Here is a 25233-nt window from a genome sequence, read left to right as displayed (position 1 = left end):
TAACCTATTTTGATATCTCTACTTTTGGAAAAGAAAAAACGAGACTATAGATCAATGATTTTATAGCAAAACTCTTTATAAAAGTTGTATTATTTGATTACCATGCTTTTGCGGTTTTCAATTGAAAATAATTGATTTATATCATGTTTGACAGAGCTTATATGTTGTTTCAGAACTTAGAAGCTCTTCAAATTTGTTTGAAATTTTTTTGTCAAATAACTTATAAGCTGTCAAATAGTTGTTTAACAGGTTATAAATTATTTTTAAAAAAATAGGGTCACCCCTGCTTTTTTAGAAAAGATCTTATTTTGATTACTCCTCCATGTTATCCTTATATATTTTATTAAATTTCCACCATGTCATCTGCCCATTTTTTCTATATAATTTATCAATTTTTTTTCTAAATTAAAACTGAAAATAGCTTTATTTTTAATATATATATATATATGTTTAAAACTATTTTCTCTATACATTACTATTTATATTATTTGCATATCATTATATTATTTTTGATAATTTTGACAATGAAAAGATCTTATAATACTAAACACATCTACATTTTTAAGTTATTTAAAATAAGTTTATCCAAACACTTTAACAATTTATTTTTAAAATAAGAGCTGACAGCTTACAAACTCATAAAACTTATAAGATATTTTGAATAAGATTAGTCAAGAGCGTTCTATTAGGGCGAATTATTTGATCCTATTTTCATGGCATTGTCCTAAAAATAGGATTAAATACGACAAGTCATATCTGATTTTTTCAAATTATTTAACGCATAAAGTCAAATGAAAAATCACATGTTTGTCCATTATAATTTACATGTGTTTTTAGCGTAAAATCGAAAGAGTTGGGATGCATCTGACCTTAATGTGATATATTATATATTATTACTAAAAAAATATAATAAATTATTGACTACACTTGTATCAAATATTAATTTCACATTTTTTTCATTCATTCCAAATATACAATCCAATTTCTATATTTAATATTATTTTATTATTCTTTTACCAATATATCCTTACCATGAAATAGATTAACTACTTCCAACAATTTTTTTTATTTTTATCAAAACATGCATTAAAATAAGAATAGAAAATTAGAAATAGCTTCCTGAAATTTATTTTTTAATAAATTTTTTAACCTGTGTGAAAACATATACATATTAATATAATTAATATAAAATAAAAACAGTCATATCATTGTACTGTTATAAAATGTTGTGCCCTATAATTAGATTAGGCTCGACCCGCCACACAATTTAAATGGATTGGATTGAAATTTTTTCAACCCAACAAAAGGTGGGCCTAGATGGGCCAACCCTAGGCCCGCGACCCGCGCGGGTTGGCCCGTGGGTCTAGATAATTAATAATTTATTTTTATTTTATTGTTATATATGTATTTTTTAATAAAAGTTTTGAATTTTTTTGTGTTAATTACTTTATATAAAATTTACACACATGAAATCAATAATTAAAATTTTTATTAATATGTTTCTATTAATATTTATTTATGAAATGATTTTTACAATTAATTATAATATTTTTTATTTATTTTTATTTGTCGTGATTCAACCCGCGGGCCGGCCCGCCTAACCCGCAACCCACCTTGGGTTGGGTTGGGTTGATGATTTTGAGCAGCTCTACCTATAATGAGCTTTATGTGTGGAAAAATAGACTTTGACGAGTTAAGAAAAAAATTTTAGGCAAAAACTCCTATGAGACAGTCTCATGGGTCATTTTTATGAAACGGGTATCTTATTTGGGTAACCCATGAAAAAATATTACTTTTTAGGCAAAAACTCCTATGAGACGGTTTCAAATGTCATTTTTATGAGACGGGTCTCTTGTATGAGTTATCCATTAAAAAATATTACAATTTATGCCAAAAGTATTACTTATTATTATAAATATGGGTATGGTTGATCCGTCTCACGAACGAGACCATCTCACAGGAGTGTTACTCTACTTTTTATTGCAAATATGGGTAGTGTTGACCCGTCTCATTTGTGAAACCGTCTCACAGGAGACCTACTTAAAATTTTATAGGAAAAAAATTTGAGATAGAATAGAGCCTAAAACTGATATAAACCTGTCCTTGCGAATAAACCAAGTGAGTGCGATTTAAATGGTTGCTTCACATTCAAATGGACAAGTTTTTCAAATAGAACCATCAAATTATGTAGGACCGAATGCTTGCCGTTCTACCAATAACTATAGCTGGTGATAATGGTGCAACTCAAATATTTTAAATCGCACAACAGCCCAAACGTCATGGTTCGGTTGCTCTACTCAGCATGGACAATTATTGCACTCCAACAATCTCTCTCCTAATAATTGCACTCCTTGCAATCAATGTGAATCGAATCCATGACCTTGACAGGCTTCACTCTGATACCAATTGTAAAACCAAGTGTTTGCCGTTTTACCAAAAGCTATAATTAGGGGTAATGGTACAACTCAAATCTTTCAAACCGCACAGAAGTCCAAGCGTCATGGTTCGATCGCTCTACACAATAGAGACACTTAGAGCTCGTCTGAATTTTGTAGAGATTTTTTAAAATAAGTGTTTTTAAAAGCTACAATTTTTTGCTTTTGAAAAAGCTCTAATTTTGACTTTAAAAAGTACTGCTTATTTAAGCACTTTTTTGGTCAACCAAACACCTTGTTAACTGAAAAGCACTTAAAAAAGTGCTTTTTTGGCCTGACTTTTAAAACCAAACGGGGCCTTAGTGCACTCCAACAAACTGTCTGAAGGTGATCATCATAAATGTGCCAACTCACGAGGCCCTCTATTTAAGTTAATCGATATTTACATACTCAAATACGTTCTGTTGATGCTAGCACACGAACACTGGCCATTTACAATATCTGATTATTATTTTTTTCACGCAAGATGTTAACATGAACATCTCACGTACAAAAAATTGAGTCATTGGATCCCCATTCGGGAAAGTAGCATTGACAAATCCCCCCAAATACCTACATTTCTATGCGTTTACAAAATGAATTTGTTTTTTCATTAGTTGTCTTATAAATTGTCTCACTTATTTATATTCATAAGATAAGATGAGTTGTCTTGATTTATATTTATATTAAAAAAGTACTTTATCATCGACAAGATCGGATAAAAAACGTCTCATAGGAATTTTTACGTTCTTTTATAATCCAAAATGATTATTTCTTTTACATTTGTTTTTTTAATGACTTTCTGAGTTTATTATGCAACGTATTTATGTATATAAATACAATACTAGCCGCAGCGCATGCGCATTATCTTTGTAACATTTTATACAAATATTATGTATGTATATAATATAAATGTATTTTTTAAGTATTTGATTTAAATTTTTTTTTCAAGTTGATAATTTTGTGGGGGTTTTTTTTTTAATTTTTTTTTAAAGTGAGTATACCAAGAGACCATTAAGGTACTTTTGTTTTATATATAATATAAATATTAAAAAAATACTTTTTCATAGATGAGATCGATAAGAACCGTGAAACGATCTCATAGAAATTTGTACGTTTTTTTTATAATCCAAAATGATTATTTCTTTTACATTTGTTTTTTTAATGACTTTCTGTATTTATTATGCAATGTATTTATGTATATAAATACAATACTAGCCGCAACACACATGCATTGCGTGTGTAACGTCTTATACAAATATTATGTGTGTATATAATATAAATTTATTTTTTAAGTGTTTGATTTAAATTTTTCTTTCTACAAGTTGATAATTTTGCGTGGATTTTTTTTGGAAAAAAAATTTAAAATGAGCATACCAAGGAAGCATTAAGGTGCTTTTGCTTTATATATAGTATAAATGCTTTTGCTTTATATATAGTATAAATATTAATACATTTCACACTCTCAATATTATTATATAGTTAAATGAGAGTTTTATTATTTTTTATCCCTAGAATTTATATATAAAAAAACTCCCAAAAATCCCTTCCAGAATATAATAAATTTTTTTTTAAAAAAAACTAAAAAATCCCAACATAAAATTTGGTGGAAAAATTAATGGTATGCCTGGATTAAGAGATTTGAAATGTATCTAAAATCCATTCGATATTTTTGGAGGGAAGTATTTTTGGAAATTTCAAATTCACTAATCCGTTAATTTATTTAGATGCAATGGTAATTTTGATGGATCTGTAATATATCAAATCATACATTACATATAATGTGTACATTATATGAAATATAGTTATATTTAGTCAGCTATTGGACTCTAACATGTAATGATTCGATTTGAAGTGAGTAATTTAGGAAGAGATATGAAGAATTAATAACCAAAATACATCAAATCTTTTAATTCGAGCACACATGATCTAGCCATCTAGGTATATATTTGCCTAAAATACATGTATTTTATCAAACTAACTACATGATTTTACTATATTGTGATAGCACTATTTCTTTTCCATGATTTAAATTTCAAGAAGTAATAATTCTTATTTTAAAAAATATTTTATCGTTATTTTCTTAGAAAACATACGCATCACGATCAACTAAATAAATAATTTACGGGTTCACTTTATAATACGTCCAATTGAGTTGTTGAAGGTTGATGGATGACAAGAAGAGAAAGATCCTATCACAGCCTCCAGCACTTATCAATATTCAATCAAACAGATAAATAAATAAATATAAATAATAGATAAATAAATCCGCAAAAAAATAATCCTAAATTCGCCCAACAAATAATTAAAATAATGTCAATACGAAATTACGAAAAAGCCCCTCAACGTGGCACTATAAATTCCCGCTTGCCCATTCCGATTCTGGCAGACTGTTTCCCTTTCTCCCTTGTGTGGAAGTTACACTGTACATCCGGATATAGATTGATCCCGCCGGAGCCCTAGCTCTTCCCTCTTCCATTCCCCAGGCCTATACGTGCAGGAACCTGTGTCTATTCTCGGCGGCGGCGGCGGTTTTGGTGGCGCGGAGTGGAGTTCGAGTGATTTGCTGTATGTCAGTAGATTGCGACTCGCATTACGGTGGATCCGAGCTCGCGAACCAGTTACAATGGCCACAACTCAGAAAAAGGCGACGCTTGCTCCTTCGAAGGACCCTTCTTGTTGTGCTCCACCCGCGGTGGCGGCCGGAGAAGGATCAGCAGGCATTCTCGTCCGACGTGAGGCGGCCTCTGATTGGGGCGTCTCGAATGCCGCAGGTGATGAGGATAGGAAGAAAATAGCGTCCTTGATCAGAGCTGAGCCGTCTACTAAGGCCAGCAATAAAGGTTCTTTTCTTTCCGTTTTCTTTTTTCTTCCAAATGCAACCGACTGACCGGTGTTTGGAACTTTGGACTCCTTGATTTTTTTTTTGAGCGCGAATATGTGTAGGACATTGATTCTGGAGTATACGTGCATTTTATTTGTTATATGGTATGGGTATATAGACAGCGCGCACGAGTTATGCATTAATTTACGACCGTAACCCATGTCTTGGTCTTGTTAAAAAAAACCCATGTCTTGGAGTTCAAGTCCCGATTGTCCTTCAATTTAAATACTTTGCGAGTGTTTATGGGCTGTCCTTGACAATCATTGCTTTATTATACTACACCTTTTCTCCTCTTCTGGATGTTACATATTATCGATTATTTTGTTTGCTGTTATCTGCCAGGCAAAATAAATAATTTGTTGGATTTATCTTAATGATCAATAGTTTATAGACAGAACCCTCAGTTTGTTTGTTTGTTTTAAATTAAGCCATATAGAGTGATAGTAGCATTGAAGTTTAGCTTTTTAATGGAATATGATGTATTGGGGCTATAATCGTTTGGTTGGCATTTGATCCCTATGTTTTATGGTTCATGAAAGTACGAGTGTACGCACTTGTGCAAATTTCTCGTCTTTCTCAACAGTCGATATACAGTTACACACGTTCTTGTCATTTTAACTGTCTTGCTTCATCATATTATGTGTATGCTTTGTTTTCCAACCGATTAAAATTTGAGAATCAGTTAATTGAAAATTCTCTGTATACAACATGCATCTCATGAGACAGACTTGTAGTTCTCTGTTATTCTTTTTTCAAAGGAGTTCAAATATCTTTCTTTTGTGTTGTAGTTCCTCCGTTCTTCTTTTGCATATCATTTTCAGTTAAATTATTGCCAATTTGCCATCCATATTAATATAGCAAATTAGTTGTGGGCCGTGCAGCAATTAATGTGAAATAGTTTATAGTAGCAGATTTATTTAGCGCGGTGGTGAAACCAACTGGTGTTCCACGGTCCACACTTTAGCTCCCACATTTGAGGCCTTTGGGTGCATGTATGAGTAAATGGTTTCCGAAAGTTCTATAATTTTGTACATTCTATGATTTATTGGAGGCGGAAATAGTTTTTTAGCTTAAGGTGTCCGCCTGGTAGAATCATTCATTATTCACTCATCACCATTATTGTGTATATTTTCTCCGTGTGGGTTGGAGGAGCCACCCTAGGTACCTTATTCCTTATTAGGGACGGATTGTTCTTGAAGCTGAAGGCAAAATTTATTTTTAGTTGAGGTATATAGATTGATAATAATGGCTTATTGCGTTAATGGTCTTCCAGTGGACATCTGCGTCCAAGATTTTCAACAGCTAATTGAAATAGTTATTAGTTATTCATAGACTATTTGGATTTCCATGCAATGCCCAATATGTTATAGTTTTATTTTCTCAAGTACGTAAGGAAACTCGTTTTTATGTGAAATCAACAGTTTTGTTGTGCTTTTTCAACCAATCAGTTAACATCATATCAGATTCATATATCCATGGAGAATGCTTCAGTAAGTTTCTAGTGACACCTTTTGTTGTACTGGTTGACTTGAAGAATTGATAGATGTTCTCTCACTCTGAAATTACTTGTCAAAGTTAAACTTGAAGATTCAGTTGTTGATTGATTCCTTTTTGTGATTGATGAATCGCCATTCAGGGATTCAGATCATGACAAAGGCTCAAACCAAACATCCTTTGGATCCTTTATCTGCTGCTGAAATATCTGTGGCAGTGGCAACGGTCAGAGCAGCTGGAGCAACCCCCGAGGTTTAAATTCGTCATTTTCTTTCTATGATCAAAGTTATGATGCATACGCTATTAGTGCAACAAGTTGATATAATTGTTGGAGTATATTCCCCTCATTATTTGGTTTATCTCTCTCTTCAGGTCAGAGATGGCATGAGATTTATTGAAGTGGTTCTAGTGGAACCTGATAAATACGTAGTGGCACTTGCAGATGCTTACTTTTTCCCCCCATTTCAACCTTCATTGTTGCCTAGATCCAAAGGAGGACCAGCAATGCATAGTAAGCTCCCTCCAAGACGAGCCAGATTAATTGTTTACAACAAAAAGTCTAATGAGACTAGTGTATGGATTGTTGAGCTGACTGAAGTACATGCAACAACTCGAGGTGGGCATCATAGGGGAAAAGTTGTTTCGTCTACAGTTGTCCCCGATGTTCAACCTCCTATGGTATGTCAGCTAGATGGAAATTCACTAGTTGTTTTGTTTTCTTGGGCTTGGTCTTGGGTGCATCCCATCTTTATGAACTCATTACTCGTACTAGAATGATTAGAAAATTTGATTAATCTATCACAATCATCTTGCATCAAATCTTGCTTCAAATTGAAAGAAACATATTATTCAATTGTTTGATGAAGTGTCATATAAAATGCAGTATGAGTGATGAATCTTATTTACCATTTTCCTCGATGAATAACTGTTTAATGCGCAAAATCATTCCTATCTTTTTGCATAATATATCTGCTTCGCTTTTTTATGTTTCTCTCACTTATCACAACATTGATTTCTTGTGTCTTCTTCACTTCCTCTATGCCATGCCAATAGCATATAAAATTTCAACACGGGTCAGAGCACATGCATGTATACACAATTTTTCCTTTGTTTGGGTTTTGCGAAACTTTGTTATTTGTTCATTATGCTTATTTCTAATGGCTTGTTAATTTTAGTAACAGGCCGGTTTGTACTTGAGCTTAATTGGTGTTTGAAAGTTTGTCTACTCAAAAGATAGTAATTGTTTGGAGTTGCATCCACTCATATCACATATGAAAACAAGTGCTTTATGTCAGTTATTCTTCAGTATGCCAATTTTCTTGATCATGAAGTCATCTCAGTGACTGGTGAATATCATTGAAAAACTGTGCTTTCAGACGCGCTCTCCATATATGCTTTTTATTTGAAGTCACAAACTAACGCATAGGTTCATTTATAGAATTGATATGTCCTTCCATTTTATGAAAACATGGGTTGATATGTAAATCTTGCATGATTTTTTTTATAACATTTCTTGTTTTTATTAACTTCTGGTACGTGATCTAGGGTCTAACGTATGCAAAACCTCCCCCCTCCCCCCTCCCAATTGTAGGATGCCACAGAGTATGCTGAATGTGAAGCAGTCGTAAAAGATTACCCTCCATTTATAGAGGCAATGAGGAAAAGGGGTATTGATGATATGGATCTAGTCATGGTTGATCCATGGTTAGTAAACTATATAAAAAAATACTATGGAGTTATCTACCATTCAGATTATCTATGATGACAGTCTTTATGTCCAAACATGGCTACAGGTGTGTCGGTTACCACAGTGATGCTGATGCTCCTAGTCGTAGACTTGCAAAACCACTTATATTTTGTCGGACAGAGAGTGACTGCCCGCTGGAAAATGGTTATGCTCGACCAGTTGAGGGAATTCATGTTCTTGTTGATATGCAAAATATGGTTGTGATAGAATTTGAAGATCGTAAACTTGTTCCCTTGCCTCCTGCTGATCCACTTAGGAACTACACTGCTGGCGAAACAAGAGGGGGAGTGGACAGAAGTGATGTCAAACCCCTTCAAATTGTTCAGTCTGAAGGTCCAAGCTTTCGAATTAATGGAAATTACGTAGAGTGGCAGAAGGTTTTCACGTACTCCATTTCTTACTCGTCCACTCTTTTCATTATCACAGTTTAGATGTACTCATCGTTTAAATTCTTGTTGCAGTGGAACTTCCGGATTGGTTTCACGCCAAGAGAGGGCTTAGTTATCCATTCTTTGGCCTATGTTGATGGTAGTCGGGGCCGGAGGCTTATAGCCCAGCGGCTTAGTTTCGTGGAGATGGTTGTGCCCTATGGGGATCCCAACGATCCACATTACAGAAAGAATGCATTTGATGCTGGGGAAGATGGCCTTGGGAAGAATGCCCATTCCCTCAAGAAGGTATACCTTTTTGTCCAATATTGTTTTATATTTTTTTATTTTAGGTTACTGGCCATTAAACTCTCAATATGAAATGCTACCATTTCAGGGATGTGATTGTTTGGGATACATAAAATATTTTGATGCCCATTTCACAAATTTTACTGGAGGAGTTGATACTGTTGAAAACTGTGTATGTTTACATGAAGAAGATCATGGAATCCTATGGAAGCATCAGGATTGGAGAACTGGGCTAGCTGAGGTTCGAAGATCAAGGCGTCTTACAGTTTCTTTTATCTGCACTGTGGCTAATTATGAATATGGTTTCTACTGGCATTTGTATCAGGCAAGTTGTCACTTTTCTGTACGGCGTTACTTAGATTACGAATTACAAAAGAGGGAAGTGAGAAGTGTGCAGTTTAAATTTATGAGATGATGCTTCATGAGCATAGTTGTCGAGGTTGCTAGAAATGCCAAGTTTGATGAAAGGTTGTCTTAATGTGGTATCAAACACTCCGAGGGAATGGTCCTGTGATCAGCGTTCAAGTCTTGAGTGTTTGCCCATTTATGAAATGATGATTTTCATGTGTCGTATTTCATACATATTGGACCGTGTGTTAGAGAACACAATATCCATTATTCCAAGCAATGGACTTTATTTTATTATCTTCCCATTCAAGATATGTGTTGTATATTTGAGTGCAGGATGGGAAAATTGAAGCAGAGGTTAAACTTACTGGAATTCTCAGTTTAGGAGCATTGCAACCTGGAGAGTATAGAAAATATGGCACAACAATTGCGCCAGGATTGTATGCCCCAGTTCATCAACACTTTTTTGTTGCTCGTATGGATATGGCAGTTGACTGTAAGCCTGGAGAAATGCAGAATCAGGTATGTTGCAATTGTTTATTGTTGTTTTGGTGCTAAGTTGAACCTTGGCACATTCTTGGTATTTAATTTCTACTGAACTTTTTGCCGCACCAAGATAAATATTTTGATGGACACTTTCTCAGGACGAAATCAAATGATTGATCTTTATATTTTTTTCTTCTGCAATCTTTCCCATTTCCTTTAGGTTGTTGAAGTGAATGTTAGAATTGAAGAACCTGGAAAGGATAATGTTCACAATAATGCATTCTATGCTGAGGAAACTTTACTTAAATCTGAATTAGAAGCTATGCGCGACTGTGATCCACTGTCTGCTCGTCATTGGATTGTAAGCTTTCTCATCATGCTCTTTTTGCCAAATTCATTTAAAAGTTTTATAGTGGGACATTTCTTATCTGTCAGATGGGAAGAATCTTCTTTTTCTTATATTTCTTGATTGCTAGGTGGATGATTTTTGCCTATCCTATTAAAATTTTTTCCTTTTTATGATAACAAATTGAAATGACCTGCAAACCGTTGAACATGTCAGGTGAGAAACACGAGAACTGTCAATCGGAATGGACAACTGACAGGCTACAAATTGGTACCTGGTTCAAATTGTTTGCCTTTGGCTGGTCCTGAGGCGAAGTTTTTGAGAAGAGCTGCATTTTTGAAGCATAACCTCTGGGTTACACCATATGCACGAGGGGAGGATTTTCCTGGTGGGGAGTTTCCTAACCAGAATCCACGTGTTGGGGAGGGACTGGCTTCTTGGGTGAAGCAAAATCGGCCTCTGGAAGAAGCGGATATTGTTCTGTGGTTAGTTTTCATTTTCACTTATAAAACATAACCTTTTTTTTCTTTGCAAGTAATGATCCTGGGATCCGACAAAATGCAGTATGTTTCAAAGCTAGCACTTCATTTTTCAATTTTTGTCTTCTCATCTTATTACAGTGCAATCTAAGTATGTGTATATTAAAGATAGACTTCGCTTTGGCCTAACCTACCTGTTTCAAAATATAATTGAACCGTCATACACAATTGTTTTTGGCTAGATATGTACCGGTCATTGATTTTTAACTTAATACTTATACTAAAGAAAAACACTAGATATTTCCTCCTTTTCATTTTATTTTATTTTATTAATGCAGGTATATTTTTGGAATTACGCATGTTCCTCGGTTAGAAGACTGGCCTGTTATGCCGGTGGAACACATTGGTTTTGTGCTTCAGGTGTGTTATCCTATTGAATCTTTGACTTGGTTGCCATGAATGGACTTCTTATAGTTTTACTCATTAGACTCTCCCTTGGTATTACGAGAGAACGTAGTCAATCCAATTTCATAAGTATCTACAATGCCATACCGACCCGTTTTCTATAATTTGTTCGAAAAAATTGTTCTGCCTAATTCATTCCTCACTAAACTTATCCTGAATGAGCTTTATTTTGTGTTTTCCATTGGGGGCCTTGTATAGAAGGAAAAAAATGTGAGCTTGAGAGAGTACACACTACACAGTTACATTGTCTCTGTGTATCTATGCCATATCCATGCATGATGAAAATGCTTTTTCTTTGCTTACCTATTCGATACCCAACAAACAGAAGATGCCAAACAGTAAATTTGCCTACCCTCAGCACCACAATGCAAAGAGTGTCGAATCTCCTAAATCATAGGTGGCTATCATATTGTTGAGAGTCTTGAGACATCTTGATAAGAACTAATCTAGAAAATTTTGGCGGGGGCGTAGATATTTAGGAGCGCAAACCAAAATTACTTGTGAATATGAGCATCTCCCCATTTGTGGGGATGTCTGCCTTTATTCTCCCCTAGAACTTCTTGTAGGGTTGATATGCCGAGTTCTGCAATAAACAGGCGCTGATTTTCATTCACCAGTTCCCTTTATTCTTCAATATCGAGCTCACAAGTCATAACATTATTGCTTGTTGGTGCGCAGCCACATGGATTCTTCAACTGCTCGCCTGCAGTCGATGTCCCGCCTAGTGCTTATGAGATGGATGGCAAAGAGAGTGATGCAAAAGACAACGTCGTAGCCAAGTCGATTTCGTCCAGTCTAATGGCAAAACTCTGAAAGCTTGTAGAAAATGGTCTCTTTATTTTTTCTTCGTGATTGTGGGTTGAACTTCTTCAGTTGAAGTATGTGTCATGTAAACTCGGAGTAGTTTGTTTGAGAGTTGCGCATTACTTTGTGGCCCTTTCTTATATTTGAAGTTGAATGTTTAATATATATATTTTTGTAGTCAATGATCTACACTGATACACACATAAATTAAGAATATATAAATATTATTTCAGGTTGATCTGGTGAGTATAATTTTTAGGAAAAGTAATTTGTCTAGTTCGCATATCAAGCATGAAGCAATTAATTTAGTAATGATAAATTAGTTATTTCTCATTTTATTTATTTTATTTTATTGTATTGGATTGGATTCGGAGGATGAATAATTTTGTAAATTTAGTATCTCTGTATTTGCGTGATATGTATAATTCCCCACATAAACACGTAAAGCATAGAAAGGAAACAAAAATAGACAGGTTGAATGCTATGAATTTATGGTGTAAATGTGCCATTAATACATGTGCAATAAAACTCCAATGATGTGTAATATAAATCATTATAATTCATCCCATAAAAAAATAACTATAAATTCATTACTCATCAACGAATGACATAGATTATCGAGTCGAATACACGGGCAAAAATATCAACAATAAGTCAATTAGTTCTTTTAGTTATTCCATAAAAAATAAATATAGATTAATAAAATCATTATTGCTATTAATAAAACAAGAACTCTTTAATAACCTTTTATATAAAAAAAAAAAAAACTCTTTAATAACCACTTTATGATGAAGCCTTTGCTGTAATTTTAATTATGTCGTCCTCTTTCATATTTTTATGAAAGTTAGAAGAAATGAAAAAGTACCTCAATAAACACCTCCCAAATATTTTTTCTACAATTGGTCACAGCACCTAACTTTTCAAAATAAAAGCTAAATTTAATATAAAACTACTTTTTTTTAATACCGCAAATTGTGTAAATCCCAAGAATAATGCATTTTATTATCTGTTTATACTTTATTATCTGTATGGGAAAAAGGAAAAGAAAAGAGAAAAAACGGTCAACCATACATGTATTCATCAATAGTCTCATAATATAAAGTATGACTCGGAATTCGGAAATCTCCTTGCACTTTCCTTTCACGTTCCACCCAACTTAAGATAGTCCTTGAATAATTTAAAAGGCTACGTGAAATACTTGGGCACCGTTCTGTTCAACATATTACCAATATATGTATAACTTATCTCATCACATCTCACGTTTTTCTTATCATATTATTTATTTATATATTAACTATTTATTTTACATCAATCAAATCATTAATTATTTATCTCACATCAATCAAATCATTGAATTTAAATTACTATATTACCCCTTATAAATAATATAAATTTTATTTTATTTATTATTAAAATGACAAAATAGTCATTTAACATTTTTATTATAAAATTTAGTCAATCAAATCAAATATACTATAATTTATCAATCAAATCCAATATTATTTTAACTATCATTTTTTATTTATTTTTTATTACATTATATTACTCATCTATATATTACTTATACCATACCTAAAACCAAACGGTGCCCCGGGGTCTTATTAAATTAAAGTTAATTATTTTTATACCAACCATTTATTTATTAACTCTAATTTTCATTGATTTCTATCAAAAAAAAAAAAAAAAAAGATTTTCCACCTATATTTATATTTATAAAAAAGATTCCGATAAAAGGTTAAAATAAAAACATCTCCAATTTTCCCAATGTCAACATTTTTACACTTTCATGTTTAAGTAAAAGAAGATATTTGATTAATATAATATAATTATATAATAAATATACACTGTTCGATAGTTCGCAAATAGTTCGCGAGATTTAATATTTAATTAATATAATATAATTATATAATAAATATATATACATTTCGAACCTTTTCGAACCATATATTCGAGCAATATTTCGCGAATAGGTTCGAATGTTTCGAGCTGAACTCGAACTTCATTTCTTGCCGAACTCGAGCGAAAATATTTGAAATTATCGAGTTTCGAATCGAGCTCGAGCTCGAACATACTATTATCGAGCCGAATTCGAATCTTAAAATTTTATCATTATTCGACTTGATTCGATTCGTTTAGACCCGTATTTCTATGTCAGATCGAGATAAACACTTTGAGTATATTTATAAGAGATGAACTTACATCTCATTTGAAAATAAAACTTATTGATGAATTTTACATGTTTGTGTTCAAATGAAAAATTGACGGAATAAAATTTTGTCCCACCATATAGTATTCGAACCACTCTCACGTAAGGAAATGGAGACCAAATACGAAGCAAGTCAAAACGTTGGGTTCTTTGAATGATTCAGACATTTGAATCTTTGATTGATTGCTTTATGCGGAGACGGTTCTAACACAAAAACAAGGATTAAATTCATTCACACAAAAGATTCATCAATTCTATCCCAAATTCAATTTTTTTTTAAAGGCAAATAATGCATCGGCTCTTGGCAATTTCTTCTCCGAGCGAGCTTTCATGTTCTTTGCTTCTCTTGAATGAAAGTTGCAGCTCTCGGACTTGAAGAAAATCTTGAAAATTCAATGGCCGCAGTGGCGGCTGAAACCGAAAAGCCAATCCAAGACGAGCTCTCGCTGCGAATCTTTCTGGCAGAACGAGTCATCAAATCAGCTCAGGAGGCGGAGTCGTTCAAGGCCGAAAGCTCGGAACTTGCCAGACAAGTGGTGGAGCTCTCTCATCTTCTCCGCTCCACCGCGCGCCTCACCACCACCCCCGCCGGCGCCTACGACCGCCCCATCCGCCGTGTGATGGATGATCTGAACAAAACCCTCAACCGCGCCTTGACCCTGACCCGCAAGTGCCGCCACAAGAAAACCAACGTCCTACGCCACGTTCTCTCCATTACCACCGCCACGGATTTCAGAAAGGTTTCAGGTTTACTTGATTCTTCTCTTGCTGATATCAAATGGGTGCTCTCTATTTTTAGTCAAGATTCGGATAATGGGACTATTGATTTAACTTTGCCTCCTATTGCTACCAATGATCCTAATCTCTCTATGGTATGGTCTTTTATCGCTGCTGTGCATATGGGTCGGGCCGAGGGTGCGAAGGAGCTAGCTAGTTTGACACGAAATAATGATAGGAATAAAAAGATTGTAGTAGAGGAAAAGGGGATACCTCCTCTCTTGAAGTTGTTGAAAGAAAGTAAGAATCTTGATGCACAAAAAGCGGCGGCGCGTGCTTTGTGTAATCTGGCCGATGATCTGGATCGTGTGAGATTGATTTCGAGTGCCCTCGGGGTTCAGGTCGTCGCCAAAGCACTCTCGGAGGCACCCATGAGTGTCCAAGTTGAGTTGGTGGAATTGGTGTCGAGGATGTCGGAAACTGATGTTGAAGCACAGGAGGAGTTTGGGAAGGAGAATGTGACGAGGCCCCTGGTTGCCCTTTTAGGTATGGATGTGAATATAGAAGAGTTCAAGGATACAAATTCGCGGAAGCCTGCTAATAGCATCCATTCTCTTGTGCTGATCAATAAAGAGATGGAGAAAAAATGGGTTGGTGGAAAGGGCAGTGGTAGCAGTTTTGATGGGAGCAGGCATCTTGATCATAATAAGAAGGAGAAGGAAAGGGATGCGGAGTTGCCGGAGGTTAGATCGAGCCTTAAAGTGGGTTGTGCGACCGCGCTGTGGAAATTGGCGAGAGGGAGTTTGTCGAATAGCACCAAGATTACCGAGACCAAGGCTTTACTCGTTTTGGCCAAGATTATCGAGAAGGAGCGAGGGGACTTGCAGATTAATAGTTTGTTGGTTGTGATGGAGTTGGCTTCAGTGGCTGAAGATAACTCTGATCTTAAGCGTGCTGCTTTTAAGCCAACTTCACCGGCAGCAAAGGCCGTTTTAGACCAGCTTTTAAGGGTGATAAACGAAGGAACTGGTGTGCCCTTGGTGATACCGGCTATTAAGGCCATCGGGTGTTTGGCAAAAATGTTTCACGCGAAGGAGACACGAATAATCACCCCTTTGGTCACTCAGCTTAGTCATAGGAATCCTGATGTCTCAGCCGAAGCAGCTAAAGCTCTGAGCAAGTTCATATGTGAGGACAATTTCAATCGCGTGGAGAATTCTATGGTGATCATCGAGTCCAATGGTGTGCCGATGCTGATGAATTTGCTTAGAAACAACGATAGGGGTAATTTGCATTTGCCTGAGCTCGTTCTACTTTGTAACCTTGCTATAAACGTCGGGAACAGCAAAGTTCTCGAACAAGCTCGTGCTCTGAGCATACTCGAGGGAATGGCTCGACAAGCTACGGCTCATAATCCTGATTTAAGGGACCTCTTTGCCAAGGCCATACACCAGCTCATGCTCTATCAGCCTGCTGCTCATCATATCCATAGACATCCCTAGGTAATTGAGAATTTTACGCCTCTCACCAACGCACGTTCTTGGAATTTTATGTTAGTTGTCTACGTTTTTCGCCTGTGAAATAAATAAAGTCGGATGAAGATGACAATGGAGTTAATGATCTGAATTATTTAGTTTGCGTATGGATTCATTGATATATTATTCGTGGTAGTCGCGACTCGCGAGTATATATACATTCATATGTGCCAAGAATTTTGGTTGAAATAGAAGTGGCATGGTTGCTATTTTCTGCTGTTTCTCCTGGATTTTTGTGTTCAACATACACAAACAAGATATATCTGCTATATATATATATATAGTGGTATTCATATATTACTGCTAGTGATTGAATGAGACAAGGATCCAATGCTTGTAGGCGAGGTTGGCTCAACTGACAGATGAACCGGTTTCTTAATCATCAATCGCTGATATACTAAGAAAATATTTGCAACCTCTGAAAAAAGATGTCAAGATTATTCTTATCCAATTTGTGACGCCATCCAATGCGCCCCGAAACATTTTTCAATTGTGAAATGCCTCTTATGCCCTTCTTTCAACCCATATCCATATAATCACACAATCACACACATATATACATTGCACACTTTGTATGCCTACATTTTAAAGTTTTTTTTTTTTAATACGTAGCATAGATATCGAAAATTGCAAAAAAGCTTGTAAATTATCATGTTTTAACTTTTAATCATGGCATCAAATTTTGATCTTAGTGCGGCACTTACTTTCGTACTATGATGTAAAATGATTAATAAAAAAATTTACTTTTTTAAGACCATACTCCGACAATTTAATTATGAGGTTAAAAATCAAATTAAATTCGTCAATTGCGAAATGATGCAGATGATCTTCAGATATTTGTTTATTTCAACTGTCAAACGACACATAGATTGCAATTATGAATGGGCTGAATTAGCAAATTTACAAAGGCAATATATATAGTGCGTTTTGAAAACCGATAATCTTATAAAGGAAACAAATTGAAGCAAATGAAATCTAAAACTATTTTCACTATTAAATGATATCCATGAAGAAGAATCTAAAGACATGTTTACTAATTACTCTCTCCGTGCAGTATAATCTGTATTTGATATCCATTTACTAAGATGGGGTTTAGGAATAAATTCGTTTTCTTTGGGCCACTACAAATGCATATAATACAATGTTTTTCGACGTCCCAAATATTTAAGTTTGCTTGTTTTTCACACAGATTAAAAAAATTATTGAAAAAACAAATTTATATACAAACTTTATATTTCATGCGTATTTGGTAGGGCTGATCAAAATTTTTCAATAGCCGTCCGAACCGACCGTACCGCTTTTTTCATTTTTTATAAATAACCGCAGTTTTTTTAAAAAAATATTAAACCACACCGCTTCCATGATGCGGTTTTTTTTTTTACTCAAAATCGCCCGCACCGCCTTGCCTTATATAGTTGCTTTAAATAATGTTATTAACGACACCTTAATATATAATATATTCTTTATTTCTAATTGTACTCCGTCACTTTCTCTCGCAACATTTTTTCAATATTTTATCTTCTTTCTTTTTTAGCACAACAAATATTTTTCAAAGTTATTTATAATCATGACTAAAAATGAAACCTAAATGATCCTATTTATCTATTTGATGCTTTATTTTTTATGTAATTATAATTTGTACTATATATTTGTGGTTATATTATCTTTAAATATGTTATTTATTATTGTTTTCTATTATTGTTTTAAATAATTTGAGAAATTTTTTCATTCTACTTATCATTAAAAAAAATTGCAAACCGACCGCAATCGCTTAAAATCGCTCACAACCGCGAAACCAATTTTATATATAAAACTGCAATTAAAAAAATAAAATATAACCGAACCGCAAAGGGCAATTCAAAAAATGGTTGCATGGTTTCTAAGATTTGGTTTATTCACCCCTATTATTTGGTTTATTCACCCCTATAAAACCGCACTGTGATCACCTCTATTATTTGGTTTATTCAAAAAATGGTTACATGGTTTCTAAGATTTAATCAATAAGAGTATATTAATTAAAAAAATGCAACAAAATATAGAAATTGAAATATATATATTTGAATTTTTTTTAAAAATAAATAAATAAGTTTTTATGGTATTCTAATAATCTCTCCGTCCTACATATGTAGATTTGTTTGTTTGTTTTACATAAATTAAGAAAACTGTTAGAAAAACAAAATTTACCAACACAATCTCTATTTTATCCTTTTTTAATTCATTCAAAAAAGTGATTTTATATTTTCAAAATTTTAGTTGATAGGAGTATAATAGTAAAAAAAAAAAAAAAATACTACTAAAAGCATAAACTGGACTATTAATATTTGGGACAAGCAAATAATTATAACACAAGGAACGAACTAATGACATCCTATGCCTATGTATTCATTTGCAGCATTCCACCTAAAATTGCAGCCTAATTGTTTGTTTGTTTTTTCAAAAATTTTATTGCATTGGGTTTTTCTTTTCCTTTTTTTCCTCTTATTTTTCTTCGCAGATTCAGAGATTGAGAGAAAACTATGTCACCGGCACTCACCGCACTTGATGGGACGTACGGAGCAAATTCAGGCTTCCTGTTAAATCTAAGCTAGCATGATTGGTGATTTTTGGGTAATTTTCATGTACAACTAACTTGTGCTGGCGCTATTGATGGGGTAGTAGACTTCGTAGTCAAATTTTTGTCTTGAACTTTCTTATAAATTAATCTATTTTTATGTATTAAATATACTTTGTTTGAATATTATTAAGCATATATATGTGGGTATTTTTGGTGCAGAATTGATGTCCCTTTCATGTAGCAATTGGTTTGTTGAAGACCTATGGCTCTCATCACAATAAGGCTAATTACTGCCTCCATAACTGCTGGAAAGACTTGAGAGTGACAACAGATCATAATGAACTTGGACAAACAAATTTTTATGATATAATTCTAAGTTTATAAATTATATATACATACATGTATGTATAGAAATTTGGGAAAATGACATATATCATCTCTATGAAATTTCGGGTTTGCTGATAATCCCCTATGAAAGTTTTTGAGCTAGTTGCCCCCTATGATTCTAGATCTGTAGCATACCCCCTCCCCTTCGGTTTAAAAAATGACTAAACTGCCCTTAAATGACTTTTATAAACTCTTTTATCACCCTTTATCGAAAATTTAAATTAAAACATCAATGCATTAATTTATATTTTTAATTAAATTTATTTATATAATCACTTTAATTAATTTAAATATTAAATTGTATTTAAAAAATAATTAAACTTAATACTTAATTTAATATTAATTTACTATTAAAAAATATTTCTCGTATAACAAATATTAAGATAAAATAATTATATATAACTTTCATAGTTATTTAACTAAAATTTGATTATTTTATTCAATTAAATATATAATTATAAAACAAAATTAATTTAATTATTTATTTAAAGTAGGGGTATTTTTGTCATTTTTTAGCTGAAAAGGGTGTGTACTAGAATCACATGGGGTTATTAGCTCAAAAAACTTTCATATGGGGTTATCAGCAAACTCGAGATTTCACAGGGGTGATATATGTCATTTTCCCATAGGAATTTGTATTTTTTCTCTCCATGTTTGATGGTTTTCGATTTTGGTCATCTTTGTTATCAAATTTTGGTTTAATTAGTCATGTATATTTTGAATTTTGGTAATTTCAGCCATTTTTCATCGATCGAAATGCTGATGTGATACTACAGACGGTATCATATCGGAGAAGGATTGAATTGGAAAAAGAAGAAGAAGTAAAACAAAGATAAATTATTAATACCGAAATTTAATAATATAGATGACCAATGAGAACCAATAATATTGGAACGAGACCGAGAATCTTTCAAGTCCCTTGTAGCATATGATTCACCGAATCACAAATAAATTCTAATTCCAAGTTATGTTTTCTTAGCATAAAAACTTTTGTGACACCGTCTTATAAATCAATTTTGTGAACGGATATCTGGCCCGACTCGGTTCGTGATAATTATTATTTTTATGTTAAAAACTATTATTTTTCACTGCAATTATAAATCAAGTTAATCTTTCTCACACATATATATATATATATATGATATTATCTTACAATTATACTTATTATTTTTTAGATACAAAAAATTTCCAATCCAAATTCTATTTATAGTGAATGGCTTTTGAGTGGGTTCTCTCATGAGATTAATTTATAGAAGCTAAAATGGACAAAAGGGTTGGCTTTGGGAATTCCTGAACACTAAAATGGACTAGAGAATTCTATCTACTCAAAGATGGGGAAATTTTTTTGTGGCATACTAAAGTAGAAGAGGCAATGACACTTGTCTCTTTGCCCTTTGGCAGCCAAATATATCATAACTTTACAGCAATAGTTTGAAATTATATATGGGAACTTTACTCAAGCTTCGAGGAGTTAATATATGCTATTATTGGATATCAATTTGTAAACAAGAAATTTGGTTTTTGGGTAGGCTTAATTCAAGAAGATGGGGGACATGATAGGTATGGTTATGGCGTGCCCTTGATTGAATTTTAAGTATGCCGTTTGGGACGAAAAATTTATAGTTCGCCATTTCATGATGAAAGAATTGTTTTACATTTGTTAGCATTGATATTATTAGATCAAGAGGTCCGTCGCATCATCAGTTATTCCAACTAAAGTTTCGAATCTTCGAGTTTTGTTTATAGTTGCGACAACAACAAATGATATTGAAAATTATGGTGTCATAACAAATTTTTTTGATAAACTATATTAAACTGTAAAGCATTGTTTAGTGAAAAAAAATTAATTTATTATTTATTTTTATTTCATCGAACATTTGAGTCAAGTCTGCAAATAATCAGAGTTTCATCATTCGAACCAAGCAACGTTGAATAGATTAATTGCTTGTGTTTTGTTGTTTTACGACCAATATAATGCCCCTGAGTTTTTTACAACTTTTCAGGTGGTCGATCTACAAGACCACGAGGTAGATGATGACACATTGAATTATGGAGATTCTGTCTCGAGCAATAATGAATGCATAAAAATTTTCAGATATTTTAAATAATTATTTTTTGTTGATGAAGAATTTTTTACGACCAATGCCCCTAAGTTTTTCGAACTGCGTGCCTTATTATTTCAACGAAAAATTATGTTTTGGACTAAAGTGTAATATTAAAATGTCATAAGTGTTTATGCAGAAATTATTATTATTATTTATTTAAAATCATATATGCAGTTGATATTTAAAATGATATTTAGATTCTCCCTGATTTAAGCCAAAGCTAATTAAAATAGCTTAAAATAAAACATTTTCATAAAATCATACAATTACTAAACATATTTGATGAAACTTTTACAAAACATATCGAAATATTTACAAGAATATGTTTCTTATGAGATGATCTTGCAGATTTATATTCATGATATGAGTTGACTTGATTTATATTTGTCGTGAAAAAAATATTTTTATGAGTCATATCAAATTGAACATTTGTTTCACAAAAATGACCCGTGAGACCGTCTCACATAAGTTTTTATGTATTTACTATTTACAAAAAAAAGCTAATATTTTTTTAAAAAATAAGGCCACATCAAAGATAAGTTTCTTGTGAGACGATCTCATAAACATTGATCGGTGAGACAGGTCAACCTCATTAATACTCCAATAAAAAGTATATTTTGATCACAAAAATAATATTTTTCATGAGTCGATTAACTAAATTGAGCCATTCCTTTCTCTCGATATTGTTTTTTGAATATATTTAATCCAAATACTTTGAAGCCATAGTTTTTATGATAAAATATAAGAATTTAGAAATTGACAAAACTTCTCTTAAACTATAAAAACTTATAACATATATTTAACATTAATAATATTTGAACCTAAACATTTCAACCTGAAATTTGAAACATTTGTGAGATGATGTTCACTGCCATAATGGATTTGTTCCACAAGAAAATCAATTCACAACCAAATCAAAAACATTATATACCAAACCTCAAACCAATACAATGAATTGAATAAATTTACAATAAGAACTTTATATTATTTAATTCGATTAAAAATAAGAAGGGAAAAAATGAAAAAAAAAAAAAAAGAAAAAAGAAAAAAAGAAAGAAAGTAAAACACTAACAACATATTTCCACCTCAAATCTTTTCCTACAAATATCAACATCCGTGTGTGTATATATATATATATATTTCAAACTGTAAAATAAAAAAAAGAGGGAAAAAAGCCAAGTTTTACACTTCACAATTCATGGAACACATCAAGATTTCCCCCAATCAATTCTTGAGACAAGGATCCCATTTGGTACCCACAAAAATCACCGGAATTCTGAGCCTGAATCAAACCTGGTTTTTCATCTTCAATCTGAATCCCACTGAACTGGAACTGAAACATCGATTCCAGCTTATTCTCAGCTTCCCAACAAAATGTGCTTCCATTTTCAACCAAGTTGTTGTTTCTTGAAGATGAACACTCTGAGTAATCTGTATTGTTTTGCCTATCGAAAGTCGTCAAATTCGGCATCGAGTTGAATCCATAGCTGTTATGATTCATCATGGGATTTCCCTGAATCAAACTCTGTGAAAGAAAACTGGGACTGTAACCATTTGAGTCAATGCTTGTTTGGAACTCAGTCAAGAACAGAGGATCATACACTTGTTTGGCAACAAGATTGCCATTCAAAGATTGGATTGGGATTTGCATTAGATGATAGTCTTGATGATCGATTTCGACCGAATTCGACAGATTCGGAAGCCCTTTAGTCTGTAGAATCTGTGGTGAAACAGAGTCTGCATAGTCTTTCTCCTTCTTCACTTCGATTTCGGGTACCGGCATGTGTGTGTTTGGATCAATGCCTTGTTTGATGAGCTTTTTCTTGAGGCAAGAATTCCAAAAGTTCTTGATCTCATTATCTGTTCTTCCTGGCAACTGTGTCGCAATCTGTGCCCACCTGCAATTTTAGGTATCCAAATTGCAAACCAATCAAGATTTTGTTGATCTTATCTTCTTAAAAAAGCCCACTTGAAATCACAATTTCATACCTATTTCCAAGAGCTTTATGCAAAGTAATGATCAAATCCTCCTCTTCTTGAGAGAACATTCCCCTCTTAAGGTCAGGCCTCAAGTAATTGATCCACCTCAATCTGCAACTCTTCCCACATCTCTGCAAGCCTGCATTAATCCCACAAATCCACACAACTTCAATCTCAAAAAAAAAAAAAAAGTTTAAATCTTTCCACTCAAAACTCACAAGAAACACAATCCAACAAACAAAAACAGCAAAATGGAAGTGGGATTTCAAGAAAAAAAGAGTCAAAATCCAAACCAGCTAATTTAGGCACAGAGCTCCAGCAACCGACACCGAATCTTGTAATAAAAGTGTGCAATTTCTCATCTTCTTCGGGTGACCAAAGCCCCTTCCTCAGCTTCTGCTTCAAGCTGCAAGAATGGCGCCCCATTTCTACGCTTTTGTTTTTCTGTTATGTGAAGTAGTGGAAAACGAGGTTTTGTTCCGATGACAACCTTAAAAACGACAGCAAGTTTTTAAGGCCTAAATGTGTTGGTTAACACTGTGTGATTAGGTGTTTGGAACCCCAAACAAAACTGTGATTAAAAAGACCTGTGATCAACCCTTTTGAGTGAAAATCTTGAAAGATAATCTCTCAAAATTTAATGGGTTTTTAACAGAAAATAAAAAAAAAATAATTTAATCATACTTAGAATTCAAGGGAAAAAATGATAATAAAGAGAGTGAGGGGGATGGTGGGGTATAGGGTGAAGCGATCAAGTGGTTTCTAAGTAAATTTTGGTGCTGCTTTTTGCATTGGATTTGTTTGGATTTTAAGATATGTCTTTTTAAGTAAATAATATTTATAGATGGCAATAATTGTATGATAGGAGCAACTATAAATATTTAAGTGTAATTAAGCATGAAAATTGACGATATATGTATTGAATGTGAATTAAATCGATGTTGTTGGAACATAATTGCAATTTTTATTGTATTGATTTTGATCTGGATTATTCGTGTTGGAGACGGTTAGCTTGGTTTGTGATTGGATTTGAATCAAGATTTGAGATTACAATATGCAAAATGATCAATAGTTCTTGCATTTGGGATTGTTCAAATTTTTTAAAATTTGTGATAAAATGATGCTTCGAGTGTGTTTTGAAAGATTGAATCTGAAATAACAAATATAAATGATTGTTTTCATATAGCTAGCATCATAATGAATATCACGTATTTGACTCTCATTGATCATAAAGAGTGAAATAGTTGGGAAGATGGTTTTTCAAAAACAATAATTATTCATGCTAGGAAAACGATCGAAACATGATATATTAAACTGCCGCGTGGTTAAAAAAATTTAGTTGTGCACCATTGACAATAATTATAATTTTTAGCAGCACTGTTATTATCTACATTGTATTATTAAACAAAGATTATCTGATAAACCGGATTATATGTTTTTCTCTCGATCATATCTTTTTCATTGGTACTAAGTATCAAATTTTTATACATCAAAATTCTAATATCTCAAAATATGTTTTATTTTTTTTAAAAAAAACATTTGTTAAGTGTTTTGCCAAAAACTATAACTATAACTGATGAATATAATACAACTCAAGTTTTTTTA

At 33.1% G+C, this 25233-nt stretch overlaps 3 protein-coding genes across 3 annotated transcripts; 2 read left to right on the top strand and 1 right to left on the bottom strand.

The window, feature by feature from the left end:
- Positions 1-4812: 4812 nt before the first annotated feature.
- LOC140860116 (diamine oxidase [copper-containing] 1, peroxisomal-like) lies at positions 4813-12321 on the top strand. Its single transcript, XM_073262930.1, has 12 exons — positions 4813-5257; positions 6935-7044; positions 7165-7470; positions 8384-8496; positions 8586-8916; positions 9001-9216; positions 9305-9541; positions 9901-10086; positions 10271-10411; positions 10613-10881; positions 11214-11295; positions 12019-12321. Exons 1-12 carry the CDS (start codon positions 5041-5043, stop codon positions 12151-12153), a joined length of 2343 nt encoding a protein of 780 aa, XP_073119031.1. The 5' UTR covers positions 4813-5040; the 3' UTR covers positions 12154-12321.
- A 2379-nt stretch (positions 12322-14700) lies between these two features.
- Positions 14701-16569, top strand: LOC140862253 (uncharacterized). Its single transcript, XM_073265258.1, has one exon. It carries the CDS (start codon positions 14701-14703, stop codon positions 16567-16569), a length of 1869 nt encoding a protein of 622 aa, XP_073121359.1.
- Positions 16570-22739: 6170 nt separating this feature from the next.
- Positions 22740-24093, bottom strand: LOC140864963 (transcription factor MYB53-like). Its single transcript, XM_073269419.1, has 3 exons — positions 23922-24093; positions 23638-23767; positions 22740-23546 (listed from the first exon to the last, which is right to left on the bottom strand). The coding sequence occupies exons 1-3, from the start codon at positions 24052-24054 to the stop codon at positions 22838-22840; spliced, it is 972 nt and encodes a 323-aa protein (XP_073125520.1). The 5' UTR covers positions 24055-24093; the 3' UTR covers positions 22740-22837.
- Between the last annotated feature and the right edge of the window lie 1140 nt (positions 24094-25233).

This window comes from Henckelia pumila, chromosome 4, assembly GCF_033568475.1.
Source record: "Henckelia pumila isolate YLH828 chromosome 4, ASM3356847v2, whole genome shotgun sequence".
Taxonomy (NCBI): Eukaryota; Viridiplantae; Streptophyta; class Magnoliopsida; order Lamiales; family Gesneriaceae; genus Henckelia; species Henckelia pumila.
Note: the sequence above shows the minus strand (reverse complement) of the source record. Positions and strands in the feature narration are given on the sequence as shown.